This window comes from Schistocerca nitens, chromosome 3 (assembly GCF_023898315.1).
Source record: "Schistocerca nitens isolate TAMUIC-IGC-003100 chromosome 3, iqSchNite1.1, whole genome shotgun sequence".
Taxonomy (NCBI): Eukaryota; Metazoa; Arthropoda; class Insecta; order Orthoptera; family Acrididae; genus Schistocerca; species Schistocerca nitens.
The window spans coordinates 903,065,845-903,085,011 of record NC_064616.1 but is presented as its reverse complement, the minus strand read 5'-3'; the positions used below and the strand labels follow the sequence as shown (position 1 = coordinate 903,085,011).

General features: G+C 43.8%; 1 protein-coding gene across 1 annotated transcript in view; it reads right to left on the bottom strand.

Annotated features, from left to right (window-relative positions):
• LOC126248960 (pleckstrin homology domain-containing family G member 7-like) overlaps nucleotides 1-19,167 on the bottom strand; it is a 191,069-nt gene that overhangs the window by 152,372 nt on the left and 19,530 nt on the right. The window contains exon 2 of the mRNA XM_049950495.1: nucleotides 2,467-2,562. Coding sequence (XP_049806452.1) covers nucleotides 2,467-2,562 — 96 coding nt within the window. The remainder of the gene's footprint in view (nucleotides 1-2,466; nucleotides 2,563-19,167) is intronic.

The following is a 19,167-nucleotide window of genomic DNA, read 5'->3' as shown; positions in this document are numbered from 1 at the left end:
TCAGTTATGATTACATTGGGCACAGGATCATCGAGAGTGACTCGCGGCTCAATGGAATCGTATCGCCTGGTAGGATGAATCCCTTTTATTGTTAAACCTGGTTGATGGTCGTGTCCAGATAGGCGAACGGCTGCTCGAAACATACAGTGCGTCAGCGACACAGGCCGGTGGGAGCAGTGTTATATTATGGGGGACACTCACCTGGGTTTCCATGGGACGTATGGTAGTAGTCGAAGGCACCATGATACCCGTAGACTACGTGGGCATTAGTAGACACTACCTATAATCCCTTAAGATTGATGTCTTCTCAACAGCGATGGCCTCTTCCAGCAGGGTAACTGTCGGTGTCAGAAGGCCAGAATCGTGCTGCAATCGTTTGAGGAGCATGATAGTTAACTCACGTTGATGTCTTGGCCATCAAATTCGGCTTATCTAATTACTATGAAACCCATCAGGAACGCCATCGTGCGCCAGATTCGGGCCTGCAAACCAACCGCCAGTAAATTACGGGAAGTGTGTTACCTGTGCATAGGCATCCGGTGCCACAAACTTCTGGAAATTGTCGAATCCGTGGCACGCAGAATCACTGCTGAATTGCGTTCCAGAAGTGGACCAACACGCTTTTAAGCAGGTGGTCATAATGTTTTCGCTCAGTAGTGTATAAGAGGCTATCAACTCAAAACTGGCAGTAAGCAAAGGTATATAACCTCCCCTAGTAAAATACTGTGATTTTCAACCCAACATTCATTTAAGCATATTTAATTTCTACATTACATTTTTTGTTACGTTTCTTTTGCTTCTGTAGTTTGTCCGCCTCTGTAGCCGACTAGAAAGCCCGTCTGACTCTCATGTCGAGGACCCGGATTCAGTTCACGGTACTGTCAGGGATTTTTCCATGGTGGGATGACTGGAACGGGGTGCACTAAGTCTCGTGAGGCCATCTGAGGAGCTATTTGAATGACAAGCAAAGATGTGAAAGTCGACAATGGCCGGGAGGGCTGTGTGCTGCCCTCATGCCCATTGATACCAGATCCTCATGTCCCATTTATCTTGACCACCCAAGCAACTCTTTTCCCAGAAGCAAAATAAAAATTTTATCAATCAGCAAGGAGCTTGCAGTGGAAGAGATTTATTCCACAATATCGAAGATGAAGAAATGTTCATAACTCTTAAGGTACCCATTTTAGAGTTCATTTTTACTAGACATTTTTGCTTCGAATGATCGTTCCTGTCATATCCTTGACTATTGACCATTCCTCCTGGGACACCCTGTATAAGTAAGTTTCAAGTTAGGGAAGGTTTGTGGTATCTGGCACTCATTTGTCTTAGTTTTATCGGATATCTCACAGTCTAAAACCACAATACGTTTCTCGTTTCACGAGATACCGAGTTCGTGTGCAGGAATACTATAACATGGTGTAGTCGGCAACGGGAGTCGAACCCCGATATGCTTATATCGGGGTGCTAGTGATGCCTCGAACTTTCGTTAAACATAAACAGGGATCTTACCCATCACCATCTCTCGCAGTTTCTAACGATGAAGACTAGGTCAATCTTCCAAACAGTGCGTAGGCAATCGAACCATCAACCCGACTGGACATCCACAAGTAGATCGTCAATGAGTTGGAATATTTTACACAAACGCTTGAAAATTACTTGCATGTGTATTAAGTGCTTGAGACAGCCTTTGACTTTATTTACTGCTGACTTTTACAAATATACTGCAAGGCGGAGTTTAGTGGTGAGAAGTGTATCAGTGCAGTGCGAGCAATTGACTGAATTTCTTCTGCAATTTGTTGAAACGCTGATACGTTATACAGTGATATCTTGCAATGAACCCGATATCCCTATTTAAATCTTATCAATAATATAGCTTCTTTTTTACGTTTCGTCTGCTTTTATTAGCTGTTTACCGATTTCCTTTCTGGTAGCAGTGCAAAAACTTGAAAAATCGATCAGTGTTAAAACTCTTTTGACGCTCAGAAGCCAAGCAGTTAAAACTGATTAGCTTCACAGAAGACCTCCTCTTTCCACATCACCATATTGGTTCCTACTTAATTTCTCACTTTTTATTTACTTTTGTGACAGACTTTGTGTTTTTAAGGATGGAAAGTCTTTGTGATTCCGTTGGACTGAAGTTCATCGCTACTTTCCTCCTCGTGACTCAGCAGATCCGATCACAGTTGAATGATAGGGAACCAGATTGCCGCTTTATTGAAGGAAGAGGACAGAAATCCAAATTTAAAGCAACGACGAGTGGGATAGATGAACCTGTCCACTGAAAGGGTAAGACAGATTACGTAAGCACTGACGCATTTGCGTATTAAAAGGTTGCACACTCTTGGTACACAGTGGAATACATCTACAAAAGTAGATCGTCGATCCTTGGCTGTTCTTGTTTATCTATATTTATGACGACAACATGATACAATCTTCAATAAAAACTATATATTTCCAAGCACTTACACAACATAGCTCGTCTAAATTCCCAAACAGGAGCTCAGGTTCAGCAAACATAGCAAATCCCTCAACTTGTATCTTCTTAAGTGGTTCCATGAACACCTGTAAGCATAAAAAATGATATTTTAAGTACCATAAATACACACGCGCATGCCTTTGAACACAATACACGCACACACACACACACACACACACACACACACACACACATATACACACACGCAACCAATTACTATTCAGAAGCCTGGAGTTGATAACTTGGTGAAAAGAAGGCTCGACTGAGGCTGCATAGGGCGTATCAAAATATCGGTTCCATGACTGTAATGACGTTTTATTAGGACGGGACTGAAGTCGTTTATCACTATTAATAACATAAATTTTGTGCATGATTTCGTCATGGGTTTACAATTTCATTTTGCTCAGGGTTAAAAATATTGCTTAGGAAAATACATGCTTTTACAAATACTTCCTTGACTCATTCCATATCATAACGGGTTCTGATTATGTGATTCATTATTTTGTATGTGGTTTATTGAATGCGATGTGTGTGTGTTCGTGTGTGTTAGTGTAGCAGTTTTTACAGATGCCAAACATTAGTATCGAGGCAGTATTAATTATGTGGCGAGTAATGTGCCCAAATGACTGAGTTTACATTTTTGTGTACGTATAGTTAGAAGTATAGCATGGTTATTCGGGTATTACTGAATATATTGTAATTAAGTTAATCGCTATAATCGTTAAACGTCATCGCTAAATGCCGGTAGTTGACGACCTTTCATCTCACTGCGGCCAGCAGTGCATAAAAGCTTCTTCCACATGTGTACTGTTTTCCGAGAGATTTGAGTGAAATTACATTTCCGCTGACATGCGTCGGATACTATCTGTCATTATTTCATTTATATGACATGTAATTTCTAGACAGGCGACAATGCGCTAACACCTGAATTCGTAGTCACGTGTTGTGATTCTCTTTCCCCGGACGATCTGCGTAACTAATTACAATGCTACACCAAGAGCCCCCAGTGTGGTAACGGAATAACACTGACTATGTTTGAGGTATTCCTACAGCAAAACAGGTTTAGTTCATCTGTAAAACAGTAAGTGATCAGTGTGGTTCAGGTAGTTGAGAATATGTGTTACGAATCTACTACTTCTACTACTACTACTACTACTACATCTAGTTGGAAACCTATCTGATCTATAGTATGAGTTTACTTCTACTACGTTACTGAATTGATTACTGGATCTTTTGCTTGACTCTGTGGAATGAATGTACTACTACAATACCCACTAGTACTCTGCTAACTCTGTCCCCTCGAACAAACGTCCTTAAGAATTACTATAGCACACATTTCCACAGGAGCACCCTTATAATTCATCATAAATCTCTTGGAAACGTTTGATGTCTATGTCAATCGTTTATGTTTTTTGAGATCTGGGACATTTGCAGTCCAGTATAATGAACAGTGTTCTGTCTTTCAGTAGGATGTGTGTCCGTAGTATGAGGGCTGAATCGTGCTACATCGGTTTGAGGGTAAATATAGCTCTCTGGAGGGGTTGTCTAATGCATGTAGTCATAACACTTCTACTACCCTCTTCACTGAATGTGTGCTGTAGGGTATTGCAGTTATGTATAGATGAATTGTGGGAAGTGCACTGCTGTGAAAAGCTGCATGAAACTCTGTATGAATCTTCTGTCATATTTTGTATACTTCTAAACAGTGTGGATATAAAATGAGTCGTTTAGTTTCATAACTGTACCGATTCTGAGTCAGTTACATGGTGTAGTGAGACTCTGTCGGTACTTTGTACAAATTTCTCTAGTCATCATCGCCGGCCGTTGTGGCCGAGCGGTTCTAGGCACTACAGTCTGGAACCGCGTGACCGTTACGGTCGCAGGTTCGAATCCTGTCTCGGGCATGGATGTGTGTGATGTCCTTAGGTTAGTTAGGTTTAAGTAGTTCTAAGTTCTAGGGGACTGATGACCTCAGAAGTTAAGTCCCATAGTGCTCAGAGCCATTTGAACCATTTGAACAATTTTTCTAGTCATCATCGGCGAAATAAAAGTGCTATATTCCAAAATCATTATACCCGAGCAGAAAGATGAACTTAGGCTCTTGTGTGCTCATCATCATCAAAAACATACTTCGAGGTCCATGCATGAGTTATATGTTCATGGCTGTAAATCGACCTGCAATCGGCCACAAATGTAAGTTCTCTTCTTTCAAATTAATATTTTGTGAAAAGAATGTCCATGCATCTCTGAATTCCTTTGATGCCTTCTGGTTGTCCGAATGTCCTGTTACAAAAGAATTTGCATATTATGTACCTGGCATAATGTATAGAAACTGTCCAGGGGGGCTTTTCGCGCATTTGGAAATAGACTTTGCTTTTTGCGGATTTTAAGAAGCGAGTGAATTACTCCACTTATGTGACATTGCTAGACCAATATGGTGTACAGTTATGTCTGCATGATGCATGCCTTTTTTCTATAATAAAAGATTTTTTTTTCCTTTATTGAAGTTCGATTCACCCCGAAGGGGGCGGGCTGGCAGGAGCTTAGTATGCCGCTCTTCAGGCTACAGATTTTTTTTAAAAAAATGAAGATAATAAATAGTAAAAGCAGGCGACAAAATCAGTGACTTAAATGGTAAAATGGCGGAAAAATGTGGAACTTAAAACATAAAACAAAGGGTTGGCGATGCTAATAAAATACACAGGAAGCAGACAGATAAAATAATAGACAGACAATTAAAAAACACGGCGACATCGCACCCATCGACAGCATGATTTCTGTACGCAACACTTTGGAAAAGACGCACAACACTGAACGCTCACTTGAACACTTTCCTAAAATTTGGCACAAATATGACACACCACAGCCGAGGGCAGATGGGGGGAACCTAGGACAGATGATGGGAAAGTGGGGGGAAGGGGGCGAAGGAGCCGACGGAGGACGATGACTCATAAGAAGAGGGGGGGGGGGCAGACGCGAGAGGGAGTGCGGAAAGGCAGAGGAGGGGAATGCAAAAGGACTTGGGGGGGGGGGGAGAGAAGGGAGGCAGAGAGAGGGTTGGTGGGGAGAAAACAGGAGGAAGGGGAGGGAAGAGGGAGCCTGGGGAAAGGACAGAGGAAAGGAGGGGGAGGTGAGGATCAGAGTTGATAGGAGGGATAAATGGAGGGAGAGAGCGCATCATCTGAGAGGGGGAGTTGACGGGCGCCTTCTTGGGAAAGGAGATGAAGAGTGTAGAGGTGGAGGGTAGGGGGGACACAACAGTGAAGGCTCGGCAGAGGGCAGGGGTTGGAGAGGAGCAACCAGGGGATGAGGGGGACCAAGGCAGCGGGAGGTGTAGAGTATGTGGATATGTTCAAGGAATAGGAGCAGATGGGGGAAAGCAATCAGGTCATAGGGGATCCGTGTGGGGGATGGGAGGTGTATACGGAAGGCGAGGTGGAGTGCATGGCGCTCGAGGATCTGGAGGGACTTAGAGAATTTGGGGGGGGGGGTGGCAGATATCCAGGCCAGACTGGCATAACAGAGGATAGGACGTATTAAGGATTTGTAGGTGTGGAGGATGGTAGAGGGGTTCAACCCTCATGTCCGGCCAGAGAGGAGTTTGAGGTGGTTGTGGGTTTTGGATTGGATAGAGCAGAGATGAGGGATCCAGGTGAGGTTATGGTGAATGGTGAGGCCAAGGTAGGTGAGGGTGGAGGAGAGGCAGACAGGACAGGTGCAGATGGTAAGGGAGAAATCAAGGAGCCGGGAGGAGCGAGGGTGTTGGAAGGATTGATTTTCAGGAGCCACTGGTTACACCATGCAGCAAAACGGTCAAGATGATTCTGGAGAAGGCGTTGGGACCGTTGGAGGGTAGGAGCAAGGGCAAGGAATGCGGTGTCATCAGCATACTGCAGGAGGTGTACTGGAGGGAGGGGTTGGAGCATATCTGCTATGTACAGGAGGCTGAGGAGAGGGGAGAGGCAGAGCCCTGGGGCACACCTGGAGAGGGGTAGAAGGTGCGGGAATCAGCTTTATGGATGGTAACATGGGAGGGGCGGCAGGAGAGGAAGGAGGAAATCAGATGGACGTAGTTGACAGGAAGGACGTAGGTCTGGAGTTGAAACAGGAGACCGGAATGCCAGATATGGTTGTAGGCCTTTTTGAGGTTGAGGGAGACAAAAATGGCGGAGCGATGGGAGTTAAGCTGGAGGGAGAGGAGATGAGTGAGGTGTAGAAGTTGGTCATTGGCAGAGAAGGAAGGTCGAAATCCACACTGGGTGTTGGGGAGGAGGTGGTTTCAGTGGAGGTGGTGATGGATGCGCCAGGTAAGGATGGATTTCAAAAGCTTGCTGAACACTGAGGTGAGACATATAGGGTGATGGGAAGAGGCATCAGATGGAGGATTGTTGGATTTAGAGAACATCAGGATACGGGAGGTTTTCCACAGCTCAGGGTAGAAGCCGGTGGCAAGGATGACGTTGTAGAGGGTGTTAAGGACTGGAAGGAAGGAGGGAGGGCAGTGTTTGAGGTGGCGGTAGATAACGCGGTCGTGGCCAGGAGCAGTGTTGGGTTTAGTGTGGAGTGTGAGGCTGATGTCCGGTGTAGTAATGGGAATGTTAAGTTCATGTGGTAGTGTGCGGCCCAAGTACTGTAAGCTAAAGTCTATTCACCGAGAGCTTGGACGAAACATAAACAGTTTCACGTGAGCGACTACGCTCGTTTCCAGAGAAAGCATTCGGTGTTCGCGTGATACGTAGGGGTGTGGAAAATCCTTGGCGCACGCTTTGCAGCTGGCGGCGTTCGGCTGGCTGCCGAGCTGTCACAGCGGACCGTGAGAAACCTGGGCAACAATGTACGAAATAAATTTAACAGTAATGTTAAAATAATGTTAAACTGAGTTCATTCTGTCGATACAGATTTATTTTCATTCAGGTTGCTAACAAAACGCTCCATTCAGACAAAATTAATTGTTAATTTTAATAACAATACCAGGTTCACTCTGTCGAACTTGGACTGTTTTCATTGAGGTTTATAACAAACCGCTCCTCTCTCTCCTCTATAATGCAGTCCAATTTCCACATTTGAGTTTCCACTGTTTCTACGACATGGAGGACGCACTTGTTCCAATCCTCTGCAGTCACTGTTCTTACTGCTTCTTCTAGCAGTACTTTAGCTTCCTGCGTTTTGTATGTTTTGGTTTTCGCTGCAACATAGCCTTTGATTCTGGCCCACACTAACTCGATGGCGTTTAATTCACAGTGGTACGGAGGAATTCTGAAACAGTTTTCCCTGCATTTTTCGCCACTTCATCTATTGCGTATTCGTTGTGCGCTGTTTTTTAAACCATATCTAAAAGTACTTTCTTCAACATACCGTCTTCGAAATCGGTGTTTTTAGATTGTAGCCACTCCGATATTTCGTGCTTATTGGAATTCGCATTGGGAACTTTTTATTTTCTCCGAGAATGGTACGGCGTGTTATCAAGAATAATAACTGCATTTTTCTGAAGCCGAGGAAGAACATCTTGAAACCACTTCTCGAAGGTTTCGGTGCACATCTCCTCATGATAATCTCCACTTTTCTTGGATTCGAAAGTCCACAAACATCCTTCAACGAACCCTGCTTTGCTGCCAATGTGTGCGATAATCAGACGTTTCCCTTTACCTGATGGGCCCTTGCTTCCGGTGGATAATCCGGACAGAAACGCTTGTTTTGAGGAATTTATAGTGTCATCAACCCAGACGTAACTTCGCGTATGTCCTGCGTTTACCCACGTCTCGTCCAAATAGTAAATGGGTCTGCCTTCATCTCTCAACCGTTTAATGGTTCCTAGATAACGCCGCCTCCATAAAATGATGTCACCCCTGTCTATTAGCATGCTATCGCGCCCTTGAAATTCATTTCTCTCAATAACTTATAAAATGTAGTTCTCCGAAAATTGTCCAGATCTGCATCTTCGTTCACGACTGTAAGCACTTTGTCAACTGTTGGCAATTCGTTACGAAAAAAAAATCGTGTACTTTGCTTCGAATCGCATTTCTATCGAAGTCATCAACACTTTCAGAAAGTTTCTGTCGTAATTTTCCTTTCTTGGGAGACTTCAAAGAGTGTGTGGCCTTGTACTCACTTATCACACGATACACTGAAGAACGTCCAACACCTGCAGCTGCAGTTGTTTCCGAAACAATGTCACTCATCGACTGCTCTGGATGTAACAGTTCCGTTTTATACACATTAACCACCATGTGCTTCTCAGAAGAACTTAACGATTAATTCTTTGCTCGCTTCTTTGGTAAACTCAGAACTGACACGTCGACATCGCTCGCTGAATCCATGGATGACATAATGAGGACAGCCGTATGTGATGCTAATGAAATAAGTGAATATATAAAATAAGAAACCATGCGATGCTATTGGATGCCCACATAAACAGGGAATGCTCAGCGTGACTACAAACACATATACTTACTCTAATAATCAACAACTACTCTTTTAAGCGTCTTTACAGATGAACTTAAGATATACTGAAATCGCCGCTGTACAACACCCACTAACGAGCTCACATCTGCAACAGAGACGGCCACACTGACGAGCTCCGCACCTGCGAACCGCACAATGCATCGCTCATAAAGGACAAACGGTTGCACCCATCGCATTCCAACAAACTACAAAATTAAATTCAAACCTTTCTGAAACTTTTCTCGCTTACAACCCCACAAAAAAATTTAAAGGGGAAAAGTTTGTCGCTTACTATATTTCGGATGATGATTTGGTAAAAGTTCTGCATCAGACGTGAGATTTTAATTTATTACTTCACTATTACTGACTCTATTGGGCAGAAAATTTGTAGACGTCATCAACCTATAGTACTGAAGGCAAATATAAAATTATTTTGCTGTGCGACATACAGTTTAGGAGATATGGCGTGATAAATATAGAGTAACGCGAAAAAACAACTTTTCCTGAAAGCTTTTTCAGTGACAATAAATTTTAACGTAATGTAAAAAAAAGGTGTCGGAAGGTAGTTTTCGGATCACTTTATCATGTTCAGGTGCCAAATTATAAAAAAAAGACTTTCATTTTTTAATTTCTGACGCCCCTACCTTGTACACCCCTCGACGGCAGCGCTGTGGTCACGCGCCTTGCCGTGTTTACAATACGTCTCTTGTTTCGGTGAATGGAGTATAGGAGCAAGGGGAGGAACAGAGGTACTCGTACGTTCGATGACGTCAGGGAAGAGGGAATAATCAAATTGGGGATAATCTGGGATGGAAAAAACATCAGACAGGTGAGAGGCAAAGTGGTTGGTCTTATTGAGATTGTTAGGAAAGGGATGGTCATCAAAGAGGAGACGGAACTGGGGTGTGGGCGGTTCCCAGGAAGGCGGTGGAAAGCAGACCAATACCTGGAAGAGTGTATTGGGAGCGTGATGTTGAGTTGTGAACATGTGTGTGGAGAAGGACGGCCTGTGGGGACAGGGCTGGGCGGGGCGATGAGGGTGGATGGCTTTGGTGAGGATATGGGTGGCGACGGCGTCAGACAAAGTCAGGTGCAGGAAGGCAGCAGGGCGAGAGATGTCATCAGGAGATTGGAGGGTAAGGTCGTGGCCTTCGACGGGGTGTGAATGGAGTCCCAGTAGGCATCCCAGTTGGCACGGGAGTAATTATCGAGGGATGTCAGGGCTAGGAGTGGGGCAGGGATGGTGACCATTAGAGATAGTGAGGAGAACTGGGGGGAATGCAGTGGGGAAGCCAGTGGGCATTCTGATGAGATCCTCTCCTGGAACTGCAGGTTATGTAGCAAGAGTAAGTTGATAGAGGAGCAGGAGCATAAGATCTGTGCCCTTCAGGTGCAGTTGAAAAACGCACAGGAGCAGCTAGATAGGATGAGGAGGGAGAAGGGGGTTGGGGAATGGGAACTGGCTGTTGGCAAAAGATCTGCTAGGAGAAGGAGATTTTCAGACAGTTTTACTATTGTTGTTTGCAATATATATGACCAACTGTCAGAGTCTAGTGGAGAGGAATCTCTAGTAGCTGTAGATGTAGGAAGTATGCAGCAGACCTCAGCAGTTACGGTCGCTAGGACAGTTGCAAAGTCGAAGAGAAAGAAGAAGGTCCTGCTGTTAGGTAGTTCTCATGGTAGTGGTGTAGGCCAGCAGTTGCAGGAAGTGTTGGGGAGTGAGTACCAGGTCACCAGCATTGTGAAGCCTAATGCAGGATTGGCTCAGGTGACTGTTAACATAGGGGGGCTATGTGGGGATTTTACTAAAGAGGATCAGGTAGTGATTGTGGGTGGGGCTGGTAATAGTATTGATAGGGATGGGGAGTATGACATAGATGGTGACCTGGAAAAGATAGCCACTCAGACTGGCAACACGAATGTGCATTTCGTGGAACTGTTTCAGCGTCACGATCGGCCTCATCTTAATATAGCCGTCAGGCGTAATAACATGAAACTTGGGGGTGCGCTGATGACAGAAAGCATAGGTCACATTTCAGTCGTGTCGGTGGAGTCTATTAGCAGGACGGGTCTTACTAGACATGGCCTGCACCTCAACAGGTATGGGAAGGGGAGGTTGGCAAAGCTTATAGGCGACAGCATAGGTGGGGGTGGTGGGATCACTCATGGGAAAATTCCTACAGTAGTGGGTGTTAGAGCTGCACCTTTTTTAGATTGAAGTCAGCTGACAGGTATTCCTGCTTAAGGGAAGTCTCTCTAACAAAGGAACCGCTTTTGACAAAGCTTATGTATCCGAGTAATGAGGGAATTAGTATATTTCATCAAAATATACAAGGTATTAGAGATAAAGTTAGTGAACTGCTTATAGATGTTGACTCTGAAATTACTGGTATATCTGAACACTTCTTAATTAAGGAGATAATACAGAGGCTTCCTTTACCAGGATACAGGTTGGCTGGCAGCTTTTCTAGGAGCTCTTTGCGGTGTGGGGGAGTACATGTATGTGAAAAGCGGCATCCCATTTGAGTCAATTGATGTTTCAAAGTACTGCACTGAAAAGATGCTTGAATGTTGTGCAGGTGTGGTTAAATTTAGTGGAGCTAAACTTCTAACTGTTGTTAATTGTAGATCCCCAGACTCTGATTTCACAACATTTTTGATAAAGCTAGAGGAGGTTCTTGGTTCACTTTATAGGAAATACAAAAAGTTAGTCATATGTGGTGACTTCAATATTAATTACATAAGTGATTGCGCAAGGAAAAGGATGCTGGTAGACCCCCTTAATTCATATAATCTTATCAAACCGTATTCTTTCCAACGAGAGTGCAAGGGAACAGTAGAACAACCATGGACAACATTTTTGTTCATTCCTCATTACTAGAAGGGCATTCTGTTAGCAAAAAGGTGAATGGCCTTTCAGATCATGATGCACAAATTTTAACTCTAAAAGATTTTTGTGCTGTGACACATGTTAAATATAGTTATCAACTGTTTAGGAAAGCTGATCCAGTTGCTGTAGAGACCTTTGTAAACCTTATCAAGGAACAAGAGTGGCAAGATGTTTATAGTGCTAATACAGTAGACGATAAATATAATGCTTTTCTCAAGAATTTTCTCGTGGTCTTTGAAAGTTGCTTTCCGTTAGAACGTTCAAAACAGGGTACTTGCACAAACAGGCAGCCTGGGTGGCTGACGAGAGGGATAAGAATATCTTGTAGAACAATGTGGCAATTATATCAAAACGTTAGAAACAGTCAAAATCTAAATACAGCAGCCCATTACAAACAGTATTGTAAGGTGCTTAAAAATGTTATTAGGAAGGCAAAAAGTATGTGGTATGTAGATAGAATAGCTAAGTCTCAGGATAAAATTAAAACCATATGGTCAGTCGTAAAGGAAGTGGCTGGTCTGTAGAGGCAGGTCGAGGATATAGAATCAGTGCGTAGTGGGAATGTCCGTGTTACTGATAAGTCGCATATATGTACAGTATTTAATTATCACTTTCTGAATATAGCAGGTGAACTAAATAGAAACCTAGTCCCAACAGGGAACCATATAGCGCTCTTAGAAAAAAGTGTTCCGAGACTGTTACCTGAAATGCTCCTCCATGATACTGACAAGGGGGAGATTGAGTTAATAATTAAATCACTAAAGACCAAGAACTCTCATGGATATGACGGGGTGTCTAGCAGAATACTGAAGTATTGTTCTATGTATTTTAGCCCAGTACTTAGCCATATCTGTAACTTTTCCTTTGGGAGTGGTCAGTTTCCTGACCGATTGAAGTACTTGGTAGTGAAGCCACTTTATAAAAAGGGAGACAGGGATAATGTTGACAATTGTAGACCTATTTCTATGCCATCGGTGTTTGCTAAAGTTATCGAGAAGGTTGTATATACAAGGTTACTGGAGCATTGAAATTCACATAATTTGCTGTCGAATGTACAGTTTGGTTTTAGAAATGGTTTAACAACTGAAACTCCTATATTCTCTTTTCTCTGTGAGGTTTTGGACGGATTAAATAAAAGGTTGCGAACGCTAGGTGTTTTGTTTGATTTAACGAAGGCTTTTGACTGTGTTGACCACAAAATATTACTGCAGAGGTTGGACCATTACGGAGTAAGGGGAGTAGCTTACAATTGGTTCGCCTCTTACTTTAAGAACAGAAAGCAGAAGGTAATTCTCCGCAATATTGAGAGTGGTAGTGATGTTCAGCCCCAATGGGGCACTGTTAAGTGGGGCGTTCCCCAAGGGTCAGTGCTGGGGCCACTGCTGTTTCTTATTTATATAAATGATATGCCTTCTGTTTGCTGATGACACCAGCTTGGTAGTGAAGGATCTTGTGTGTAATACTGAAACAGTATCAAGTAATGTAATTCATGAAATAAGTTCGTGGCTTGTGGAAAATAATTTGATGCTAAATCACAGTAAGACTCAGTTTTTACAGGTTCTAACTCACAATTGAACAAGAACCGATATTTTTATCAGACAGAATGGGCATATTATAAGCGAGATGGAAAAGTTCAAGTTCCTAGGCATTCGGATAGATAGTAAGCTGTCGTGGAAGGCCCATGTTCAGAATCTTGTTCAGAAACTAAATGCTGCTTTATTTACCATTAGAACAGTATCTGAAATAATTGACAGTTCAACACGAAAAGTAGTCTACTTCGCATATTTTCATACGCTTATGACATATGGTATTATCTTTTGGGGTAATTCTTCTGATTCAAAAAGGGTATTTTTGGCTCAAAAACGGGCTGTTCGAGCTATATGTGGTGTAAGTTCGAGGACCTCTTGTCGACCCCTATTCAATAGTCTGGGAATTCTGACATTGCCCTCACAGTATATATTTTCTTTAATGTCATTTGTTGTTAGCAATATTAGCTTATTCCCAAGAGTTAGCAGGTTTCATTTAGTTAATACTAGGCAGAAATCAAATCTGCATGTGGAATGCACTTCCTCGACTCTTGTGCAGAAAGGAGTGCAGTATTCTGATGCATCCATTTTGAATAAGCTACCACAAGAACTCAAAAATCTTAGCAGTAGCCCAAACTCTTTTAAGTCTAAACTGAAGAGTTTCCTCATGGCTCACTCCTTCTATTCTGTCGAGAAGCTCCTGGAAGAGCTAAAAAATTAACCAAATTCCAGTGTTACATTGTTGATTTTCTTTATTTAAACTTCCGACTTGTCGCCTGAATATGTTTATTATATTTCATTTTATCTGTTTCTACTATCGTGTCATAATTTCATCTATTGTCTCGTTCCATGACCATGGAGACTTCTCCTTAATTTGGTCCCACGGAACAATAAATAAATAAATAAATAAAATAAAAACGGGAGCATGGTCACTGCCGATGGGGTCAAGGGCATCTGCGGTGATGCACCCAAGGAGGTTTGGACAGGCCACGATCACATCGGGAGTGGTGTTGGATTCGAGTTGGGTGTGCTGGAGGAGGGGAACCAGGTCTCCCTGGAAGGTGGTGATAAGCCGATGCCACCACTGGAGGTCGACAGGAACACGGCTGTGGATATTGAGGTTGGCGGAAATCACGTAGGTGGAGAAGGTGTGGTCAATGTGGGCCAGGAAATCGTACAGGATGTGGGTGTGAGGGCGGACATAAATGGTGGCAATAAGAGATTCATTTACACTTCATTAGCACTGTTCAGTTTCTGCAGCAACATTCTGGCCAACAGTTATGTGGAAGCTTAAACATTTCTTAAAAAGGATGGTTACATTGTATGGAAATGATATTGCATGAAAAGTCTTGGCTGCAACAATAATGTGCCTCTAGAGCTGTTGGGAGCAGGCGGTGTGCTCAGTTGTCTGCACCAGTCAGTGGTCAGGCTGTGCCTGTCGTCCTCTGGTGGCATTACACAGTGGCGTGTGCCTATCTGGTCTGCTGACATATGTGTCTCTGGGAAGTTTATCAACTGACCATAACTATTGTAGAGGCAGGAAGCGCTGGACCAGTGTGTTCAGCATCCATTCGACAGGCGGCGTTGCAGTGCTGTCCAAAGCACCGCTGATAGATTTCTATGTTGAAACGTTATGCACCTGAAGGCTTTTGACCACTACTGACTTACACGATGTTCCATCAGATATATTTGAGATGTTTGTGATTCGATTTGCAAATAAGCGTAAACGAGTTTCATCCTCAAACGTGTTTGATGTATACATAGTGTATATATAAGTACCCATGTTTAACGGCTCTTTGGTTGCTGGCTGAGAAAAAGAAGGTTACTGCTTATTTTGTTAGCTGCCATCCATTTGTAATGCCACAAAGAAGCATAGCCAATGCGCAGCAGTTGAATAAGTGAACGCTCATGCCATCTGTTGGATAGTTACGGATACAAAAGCACAGGTGCTTCCACTTGGCGGTAGTCAAATGAAATAGCGCTACGAGTAAGACAATATCTGAATAGTGTTGCGCTCGGACGATGAAATAAAGAAGCATTAAACTAGGATAATATTGTGATTCTTGAGTTTCTCCCGGCGTATTTGATAATCAAAATATCCACGGGTGTACTGCCGGTCTACAGTGTCCAACGGGCACAATATTTCGGCGATCATACATGTCGCCATCATCAGGTGAACTGACGGACTGAGCTCCTGTGAACGTGCCGGCACGGAGATCCGTACACTATGGCTGCTCAGGGGGAACTGGGTTCGGTCGCGGCGGCGGCCGATTTAAATATCCTCCGGCCGCGGCGTGCTCACTCCGCCGTCCGCGCCCCGCGCCACGGTCGCGCGGTGGAACAGATTGCGACGGCGTCTGAGATGACGTCGGTGTGATGGCTCTGTCCGCCGTGGTCGTCACAACTATACATTTGCTCGATTTACTCTTGATTAACCCAATCGCTGGTTCCCAAGCCTTGCTAAGATTATAGCCACAGTCACGGTTTATGAGGTCGTCATTGGTGCGAATTTCGATGGCCTCTCTAACAACGCTGTCCCAGTATCTCGACGTCTGTACCAGAATCTTCGTGCGTTCATACTCCATAGCGTGATTTTCCGACAAACAATGTTCAGCGACCGCCGACTTGCTCGGATACATCAGTCGAGTGTGCCTCTGGTGTTCACGGCATCGATCCTCGACGGTACGCATCGTCTGACCAATATACGACTTGCCACATTGACACGGAATCTGGTACACGCCGGCCTTCCTCAAACCGAGGTTATCTTTGGCGCTCCCCACCAGTGCACGAGTTTTATTCGGAGGGCAAAACACAGTTCCGACCCGGTGTTTCTTCAAAATGCGGGCGATTTTCCCCGAGAGTGTGCCTGTATATGGGATAAACGCAGTGCCTACCTCCTCCCTCGTGATTTCATCCATCTCCACAGGTTGTGCTGTAGTGGGTGGGCGGAGAGCACGTTGAATCTGCCACTCTGAGTACCCATTTTTTCGAAATACAGTTCTCAGATGTTCCAATTCCTGGGGTAGACTCTCTGCGTCAGAGATAGTGCGCGCCCTATGTACTAGAGTTTTAAGCACCCCATTCCTCTGTGAAGGGTGGTGGCAGCTGTCTGCGTGCAAATACAGATCAGTGTGCGTTGTCTTCCGATACACCCCATGGCCTAGGGTACCGTCAGGCCTTCTCTTGACCAAGACGTCAAGGAAAGGTAGTTTACCCTCCGTTTCAGTCTCCATAGTGAATTTGATGTTGGGGTGTATGGAGTTAAGATGTGTAAGGAAGTCAAGGAGTTTATCCATACCATGTGGCCAGATGACGAACGTGTCGTCCAAGTAACGGAAAAAGCAAGTAGGTTTCCATTCGGATGACGATAGGGCTTCCTCCTCGAAGTTCTCCATGTACAAATTCGCTACCACCGGTGAGAGTGGGCTACCCATGGCGACTCCCTCCGTTTGTTCGTAGCCTTGTGCAAGTCTGCGTAATTTACGACGGACTGCAGCTACCAGCAGCAGGGTATGAAGTGACCAGTGTCTGCAGCTAATGTTGCAATGTGATCTTACTACCATATGAGATCCATTGATGAGCCCACGCCAGCACAAACAACGAACTAGTAGTTATCGTACGCCAGTGTTTTTATGAACAGTGCATTTTATACCGCCGCCATAACAAGAACATTTATCCGTAGCGAACCAGTTTATGTATTTATCAAGTTCTCTACAGTGTAATGTCTGAGTGAAATAATAAGTTTGTGATTCAAAGTGCATTCCACGAGTGTCATCAATCATTTACAGAAAATAGTTCATTATTATCCCAAATCCATCACTGTGTGTGCAGCAACACCAGTATAAAGGCTATATTACGTGAGTATTGGCGTATTAATGCAATAAGAGGATATAATCGGAGTTAACGCCGAAAATTTCCAACAAACGCCGGATTATACAACTGACAGAAGACGCCAGGTACTGTGCCACATTAATTACAGTTCAACTCGATGTGGTGGCTTTTCAGTACATTATCAACGTAAAAACTCATTCAGTTTCATTAGAACAAAATGATTGTAAAGTAATGTTTTTAACATCTCTAGTAACCATCAGTTCTATAGTGTTCATTGATTATTCAACTAAAGAATTTATTGCCACCACAGTACTCATTGTACCTTCAGTACAATGCAAATTCAGTAACATTAAAATCATTACTGACAGTTGGTGTAGATCAATCTAATTTACAGCAAGTTCAAGTGTTTATCATATGTGTGTGTATATTGTGTTACGTAAATGTTGTTCGCCTGCTAGACGTGATTAACGTACACCAGTTAGTGCATTCTGTTCAGTCACTTCAAACAGGTTATTTTTGTTAATGAAAATCAGAATTCATTTAACATTCGATTTCTTTTACGCCATCGCCAATATTTATTCAGTAATTCCGTGTAGTAGTCTGAACTACATAGCAAAGCTATTCAGGCTTATTACACGCGATAGCCGCTTTCCAGACGTCCGATGCCGCATGGTCTAAAAATATTACAGTACATTCGGATAGTGGCATCGCACATTCCATACACATATTTTTTGTGGTGAATTTTACAATCATACTACCTGACTTTTTCCTCTTATCCTGAGCCACTGCACATGTGTTTCCCCATGAAGAGGAAGGTGCATCTCCTGAATTTTTAGTTTCCTTGCGTGTATACGCAGAGGTGACAAAAGTCATACGATACCACCTAATAGCGTGTCAGACGTCCTTTTTTCTGGTGATGTGCAGAAAATCGACATGGTATGGATTCAGTTAGTCGTTGGAAGACCACTACAGAAATTCTGAGCCATGCTGGCTCTATAGTCGCCCAGATTTGTGAAACTGTTGCCGGTGGAGGATTTCGTACACGAACTGACCCCTCGATTATGTCCCATAAATTTGTGACAGAATTCGTGTCGGGCGATCTGGGTGGACGGATCATTAGCTCGAATTGTCCAGAATGTCCTTCAAACCAGTCACGAACAATTGTGACTTTGTCACATGGCGAATTGTTATGGAAACATGAAGTTCATGAATGGCTGCAAATGGTGTCCAATTAGCCGAAAATAACAATTTCCAGTCAATTATCATTTCGGTTGGGCCAGAGGACCCATTCCATTCCATGTAAACACAACCCATACCATTATGGACCCACCACCATTTTGCACAGTGCCTTGTTGACAGCTTGGGCCATGGATTCGTGTGATCTGTGCCATATTCGAAACCTAACATCAGTTCTCACCAACTGAAGACGGGACTCCTTCTACCATGTCACAGTTTTCCACTCGTCTAGGGTGTGTGTGTGTGTGAATTCCTAAGGGACCAAATTATTGAGGTCATCGGTCCCTAACTTACACACTACTTAAACTAACTTATGTTAAGAACAACACACACACAGCCATGCCCAGGGAAGGACTCGAATCTCCGGCGGGAGGGGCCGCGCAATCTGTGACATGGTGCCTCTAACCACGCGGTCAGTCCGCGAAGCGTCGTCTATGGTCCAACCGACATTGTCACGAGCCCAGGAGAGGCGCTGCAGGCGATGTCATGCTGTTAGCAAAGACACTTGTGTCAGTCGTCTGTTGGCATACTCCATTAACGCCAAATTTTGCCGCACTGCCTAACCGATACATTCGTTATACATCCCACACTGACTTACTTATTTCACAGTCTTGCTTGTTTGTTAGCGATGACAATTCTACATAAATGCCACTGCTTTCCGTCGTTAAGTGAAGGTCTTCGATCACTAAATTGTCCGTGGTGAAAGGTAATGACTGAAAGTTGGTAGTCTGAGGACACTCTTGACACCGTGGCTCTTAGAATATTAA